A 7,321-nucleotide genomic window follows, 5' to 3' on the forward strand; every position below is an offset into this window, starting at 1 on the left:
GTGGGTCTTCAATCATTCGTTTTCCAAGCATTTAGGCTTCAGTCGACTGAAACGCATTCCATTCAGATAGCTAGGTGGATACCAGGCTCATAATTCACTTGTATTCATGAAATGTGAAGCCACATGTCATCGCATACTTCCATTTCCAAAGCAATGAAGGTTGCTTAAAACAACTTAACATTGTGCATATTATTGTTAATATTGTGCTATCAATGTAACTCAAACAAATAAGGCTTGTAAACAAGAGCTAGCAAAAGGGCATTATGACAACGTAAAGATCAATGCTCTTAAAGTGACAGTGCACCATTTATAAGTAAAACAGCATTTCTTCAGAAATTAATGTTTAAAAATACACAGTAATGGTCTGTAAATAATAGGCCTTTTATTTTACTTTAGGTCTTTAAGTTATCATTTAAATGTCACTCACTCAAAGCCACTCACTTAGGGCACCGAAATGGCCAGCAGGCCACCATCTTGACATGTCTTTATTAAAGGAACCGTATGTAAAAAATGTATTTCAATTAATCATAAAATTGCCCTGATATGTCACTAGACATTAAGAAATCATGTTCATTTCAAATACTTATATCACTGACAACAGTAGTCTGGCCAGGATATTGTCATTTAAAAAGTGAAGTTGCAGCCCTCAACTGATGTTGATGTTGTTATGTTGTGTTTTGGCCTAATGCGCCACCCTCCACCTATCTACTAATCACAAAGTCAGTAGTGTTTCGTCATCCGGTTGCCAACACTGCCAGTCAGAGGGGAGGGGAAGGGGATACACTGCTCTACAGTAATTTGAAAGTGATTGTAGTACCTGTTTTGGCCACAATCTTACATACGGTTCCTTTAAGCTTTGATTTACAATATAGTAGGCTCTCTATTGATTTTAATGAGTAGGCCTAGGCCTTAAAGTTACAGTATTTCTATCACAATTTACCAGACTTTGACCTTTTGTCGGTTTTTAACAAAATTCTGACTATGATTGTTCCTTGTATTGCATTATGAGCACTGCGCCTATTGCATTCTACTGTTGCCTTAAGCCTAGCTCAGTCATTATGCTATACCACATCTCCCTCCATTGGAAGAGCAAGCTGCATTGAGTGTAATAAACTGCATTTAGAATGGCAAATCCATATTTCTAGATATTTTGGTGAAAGTAACTTAAAAGTAATGCAATAGTAGTGTAATGCCTTACAATTCAGAGACAGTAATATTATAATGTAACAAATTACTTTGAAATTACAGTAATAAGAAATGCATAGTACATTACGATTTTGAAGTAACTTGCCCAACACTGCATACTTGTAACATTTTTAATAATACTCTCCCATCATGATATTTAACAATAATGAAAAATTTAATTTGAATACCGTCAATGTGAAAACAACTCTATTATGTAAGCTATATATAGCTACTGTTCTCCTTGCTATTTCAGTTCGTAAGTCCATACTATCCCATGGCAGAGCAAGGATTTCATGATTGGGCAAGGTTGCCCGGAGACATTGTGGCTGCCCAGAGACATTGATGTAGGTTACATTTTATGTGTAGGGACCCTGAGCAAGCTACTGATGAGGTTTGGTGATGTTTTGAACAATATTACTGGTTAAAAAATGCTATTTGGGGAGCGTTTTGCTCACCGCCCCTAGCTGTTCCACTGTTTGCAATTTGGGGCAATAGCGTATACTGGGGAAGGCTCAACAATGTGGAGTGTAGTGGATCAACGATGATCAATGAAAAATACTGTCTTTATGGCTTATTTGATGTGTTTTCATGCAGAAAAAGACCCTGGGGTCAATTTTTTAAGCTTTACTACTGGGCCACCAATTTGAATGTACTACTTTACTGGCGTAATGGTTTGCCAATGGCCCACTACAATCAAGATGTACCCTCTTGGCCTCAGATTAAATTATCTACATGTGGTGCTACCACCCTCCCAGCACTCCTTAATAACCCAGCAAAAAAAGACACCTTTATATATATTTAAAAAAAATCAATTATACTTCACTCCTTAAGAATGATGGATCCAGTTTCCATCTGGAAAGCCAAAAATATTTTTCATACAGGACCTGTACCTTGAAGGAAACCATAATGTCATTTCAACACCTCCAACAGACATACATTATGACTTACCATCCACACACTTATTCAGGTTCTTACAGATTAGGCATTTCATCAGCACTCATAATAATACAATTTAAAGTTGTCCACAGGCTTCATTACTCTAAAGCCAGGCTCCATGGCATACTCGTTATAAGTTAACTCTTTTCTGATCTCTTATATTTCACTATATTTCAAAGGCCTTTCACAAAAGTATTGCACCTGACCCACTCCTTGCCATCTTTGGTTCAGTGGTGTTTAATCCCAATATCACAAACTATAAAGGGCAAGCCATGTCCCTCTGTAGCCTACTCTATTGGCCAGACACCTCACAGTGGAAATCAGCAGTGGCTGAGAGAGTTAGGCAATGTATTACACATGGAAAGACTCAGCTATAAGATTTCTAACAAAGAAAGAATCTTCCAAAAATATGACAACCTCTGCTGGTCAAATGGGCAGAAGCGTGTGAGACAAATAATGCCCAGGGTGACACCCCTAGCATTGAGTGTGCGGCTTTTCTCTCTCTCTTTCCTGAATTTATCTTGTGCACAGTATGTTGACTGTCATTATTTAATTATTCTCTCTGGCTGGCTTTTCTTTTTTAGTTTTTTGTTTTCTGAGAGGGGTGGGGGGTGGATGTGGCATAGGCTTGGTAGGCTTTTGTTGTTCTGTTGCTGAAAATTTCAGAAAAACCCTGAGGGAAAGCTCTTGTATTGTTATCCTGTATAACTGCATTGATTCCTTCAATAAATATATATATAAAAAAAACTTGACCCTAAAATGGAGAAATTCTAGGCCTGGGAACAACACAGAAAATTATTGTTTACAATTATTTGCATAGGACACTTCCCGCCTGTAAACTAAACTGTTACACTTATTTGTGATATCATTAGGCTACATTGTATTGGTGGTCTAATTCCCTGCCACTTTAAGACTGTGAGAGAGGCTAATTGAGCGCCTGTTACTTTAAGATTGTCTGTGAAAGGGCTGAGTCTCACAGTTTTAGGCAACTGATATGTGGATGCAGTTCATTATGTCTTCTATGTCATTAGTTAAAATACAAGTTCAAAAACCTGGATATAACATCTATTTTGGATCATAGGAGATAATTCTCTTGCAATGAGATGGATAGTTGCATAGCCCATTGCGACGGCACATATTCTAGCAGCGGCGGAAACACTGTGCAGGATTCGGTTTGGTTGATAAAACAAGGTTCAGGAGAATCCGAACCCCATCAAAAGGTTGAAGATTCGCCTGAAACCGAACCTTGATCAAATCACATAAACTAGTGGAAAACCTTAATTTTTTAATGTTGAATGTCTTGTATTATGTCTTCATATGTTAGGACCATGTTTGGGATGAAAGTGAAAGTACTTTCCACTTTAACATGTTATCACTTGGATTTTGCTCCATTTCAAATCTGACAATAATATTAATGAGAACAACAACAACAACAACAACAATAACAATAATAATAATAATAATAATAATAATAATAATGATGAGAAACAATTGCCCCACATGTTACGAAAAAATGACATGGGCAAGTAATTAATGGCACACCAGCTGGATATCATAAAAAAGTTGTTAAATAATTTATTTGTGATACAAAGCTCTAGCCTGTTACTTTTTCTATTCAACAATCCATATGCAGTCCTGTTGTGGAGTTGGCACATTGCAGGCTTGAAATGAGAGTAGAATTCACTTCTGTGAAAACTAACCTTGTTAAAATACTTATACACATTATTTAGCTTAGCACAGCCAAGGATTTCAAATAGTCAAGAGGCAGGCTACGGATAACCCATGTTAGACAGACAACATGACTAGACTCTTACAGATAGCCTAGCTCTTTTGGTTTTAGAATTATCTCATTGCCTATGGGCTGCTGGTAATGAAGACCTACAAGAAGCATCATCGTAAAAAACTGTACACATGTATTCACATTCTCTCTCTCTCCCTCTCTCTCTCTCTCTCTCTCTCTATATATATATATATATATATATATATATATATATATATATATATATATATATATATATATATATAGGCTATATATATAAACACACATACATATTTCTGTATATTTTAGCCTATAGCCTACCCTGTTGAAATCGGATTATTCAGGACGTTGCTATCACGTTTTCGAGTTATTGCGGCATGGGCTGATGCGAGGTAGTCTTGTGTTTTTTCAGCAGTCTAGTAATTTTCTCATCATCTGAGTTTGGGTCCAGAGGCTTGTTGTACTCATCATCGTCCTCGATGTCCGAAGTCTCATTCATTTTCTCCGTTTCAGAGTCCTGTTTCTTTTTGGCAGTTGCCATTTCTGCAGCATGTCTTTTTCGCCATTTGGTTCTCCTGTTTTGAAACCAAACCTGATACAGAAATAGTGTTATTAGCGCAGGCATTCGCTGCAAAGTGAATGACACCTTAAATAACTGAAAGTGAAATTAATGCTAGTTCTAAGAAATGGGTGAAAAAGTGGAGGCGTTCATGTGGCTGTAGGCTAGACTATGTAATGTTAAGGTCTTCTCGGTTCTCAGTTTTCTCGGAGTGTTTAAGGCCTAGGCTACATGAAACGCTACGTCCGTGCATGTAGCCTAACTATTGCCCTATTTGTCCCAAGACATATGATAGCCTATGTGGTTATTCACAAAATAATGGCTTGTGTTGTTCGTCCAGACACTCCCATATTCATTATCATTATTGATGTGACTTAATGCCTAAATAGCATGGCAATCATTGTTAGGCTATATGTTACGTAGGCCTTAAATGTCCATAGCCCATCCATATTTTTACAATTAACCCATGAATCAACGCCATACAAAATGTCCAAAAGTCCAATTCTGACTAAAATTCGGACATAGGCTATAGGTTATCCCTAACATTTGAAATAATATTAAGGGGTTTTATAATCAAATGTCTTTAGGCCTACTTTCGTTTAGATGTAAATTTCAAAATTAGCCTAGGCTACTCTATTTAAAAAAAAAAAAAAACACTTGTTGATGGTTTGGTAGGCTATGCTCGATATTTTCAGGGGGAAATGGTAGGCTATGGGTTAAGTTAGGCTGCATTATGTTTCATAGGCTCATGGGGGTTCAGAAAATATGCGTAGGCTAGCAGCTTCTTTAAAACAAGTCTCAGGTTTTCTCCAACATATAGAATAGCCAAAAGCAGGAAAAGTCACATAGCCTAGGCTACTACTGTTCAAAAGTTTGGGGTCACGGAGGAATTTCTTTGTTTCGAATAAAAATATAGCCTAGGCCTGCGTTTGAATAGCAAAACATAGCAACATTAACATGACATGTTGAAAAAGTTATCGAACATGTTTAGGCTACTTGAAATTAATTAGCTAAAATAACCAGTCCTTGAAATATTGCGTCAAAGAATCCTCTAATCTCTTTTCTTTAAATAAATATAAATACATAAATAAATAAATGATAAGATAGACAATTATATTCTAAGTGTCCTGAAACTTGTGAATGTATTTGCCATACCTACCTACACAAAGAATGTGTAGCATAATGTTAATAATAATCGTACTATTTTCACCTTGACTTGACTTTCTGTCATGCCCAGGGAATAAGCGAGACGAGCCCTCTCTGGACCGGCAAGGTACTTTGTCTGTTCGAAAGTTTTCTCCAAAGCAAATATCTGTTGTCCTGAAAATGTTGGTCTTGAGTGCTTCTTCTTGCCATCCTTGTCCAGCAGCATATTAGCTTGAGCTAAAAAGACATTTTAATGTTGAGTCAGATGTGTTCTAGTAGCAGGGCAATTCACAAAATAAAAAAACGCTCCATTTAGGAAAGGCTTAGTTCACCTTACCCTAGGCTACTCAGTTATTTGGGCATTGACCAGTTTTCACCGTAAATTTATTCATCACAACTCCATGTAATTAAGGGCCAATCAACAGGTTGGGCTGTCTAGGCTACTTAACAATGTAGGTAGGCTATGATGACAAAATAAAAGTAGCATGTTTCCAAACTGAGAGCCGCAATACACAATATCCATATTAATTAAATATGAGAAGTATAGGCATAATGACTTTTAAAGACTAACATTAAGGGGCAAATCTGAAAGACATTTATCAGATGTTTTTTTCCTTTATATGGCCAAGAACGCAAACACATATTACAAAGAAATTAAGGTCAGTCTATAGCCTAAAGCATTATAAAGGATTACATTAAGGGGTTCGGTTGCATAGTAGACCTACACTACATGTGGAAGGCTATATTGATCTTAATGCGTTTTACAATTTGAGATCAAAGTAGGCCTATGATTGTGGTTTTGTCAAGGTCTTTCTTGACATTATAAAACCCTACAGACAAGGAAACTCAAATGTATGCACACATTTAGCCAACATTATCTTTCTAAAAAACTAGGCTATAGGCACTGGCATCTTGACCTCAAGTAGCCTATTCACATGATGTCGGCTCCGCTACTTTCAGGGAATACAATTTACCTGGGCATGTCACCCGTGAATCCCTCCAAGGGGTGTTCTGCATGACTCCTGACCAGAAGATGGGTGCTCTTCCTGGTAGCTCCGTCAGTGGTTTCGTATAACGAGACACGGGATTAAAGTACATTCCAGCAGAGGTGGCCAATCCATTTATCCTTGGAAAACCCGATAGCAGTTGCCCTGCTGCGGTGATGGGTCTTCCCAGGATGTCACTAATTCCATGTGGTGTTCCCAGGGCAATCTGGGCGTTCATGCTGGTGAGCGGGGGTGCTTTAAACCCCGTGGGATTTTGTAAGGAGTAGGGGAATAAAGAAGTCTTCATCTCGGTCATGTTATGCAGCGCTGCCAGTGGCGTACTGCCTACTACGAAAGCAGTCTGTCGATTAGCTTCCATCTGCCCAACAGATAACATTTGTAAGTAGGTTATTAAGGAGATTTCCTTTATGAACAAAGTCAAAGAAAAACGCTTTGAATGTAGGCTACATAGGCTACGCAAAGTGAACTATTGGGCTATTTAGGCTACCCCATATGCCTAAGACTATCTGAAACACCAGAACGGAAAAAGTAAAACAAATAAACTTTTTGTGCTCATATCACAGCCTGACCAATGGCTGGCGGTTTGCGAAAGTATCCGAGATCATGAGAGCAGCACAGGAATGCATTGCAGTAGCCTATAGGTAAGACGATGCCTAATGTCGGGTGTTGTGGTTGAGCAGAACTGCGTGCTAAATCGTCTATTGCTATGAATGAGTCGGGAGAGAGTAG

The 7,321-nt window shown here is 37.9% G+C and overlaps 1 protein-coding gene across 1 annotated transcript; it reads right to left on the reverse strand.

The window, feature by feature from the left end:
- Positions 1-4,230: 4,230 nt before the first annotated feature.
- On the reverse strand, positions 4,231-6,968 carry nkx6.2 (NK6 homeobox 2). Its single transcript, XM_076286492.1, has 3 exons — positions 6,560-6,968; positions 5,650-5,822; positions 4,231-4,472 (listed from the first exon to the last, which is right to left on the reverse strand). The coding sequence occupies exons 1-3, from the start codon at positions 6,966-6,968 to the stop codon at positions 4,248-4,250; spliced, it is 807 nt and encodes a 268-aa protein (XP_076142607.1). The 3' UTR covers positions 4,231-4,247.
- Between the last annotated feature and the right edge of the window lie 353 nt (positions 6,969-7,321).

Source organism: Alosa pseudoharengus, unplaced genomic scaffold (genome assembly GCF_046254945.1).
Source record: "Alosa pseudoharengus isolate Yale_2024_CS ecotype anadromous, Long Island Sound unplaced genomic scaffold, YU_APseudo_1.1 YU_APseudo_1.1_scf_15, whole genome shotgun sequence".
In the NCBI taxonomy this organism is placed as follows: Eukaryota; Metazoa; Chordata; class Actinopteri; order Clupeiformes; family Clupeidae; genus Alosa; species Alosa pseudoharengus.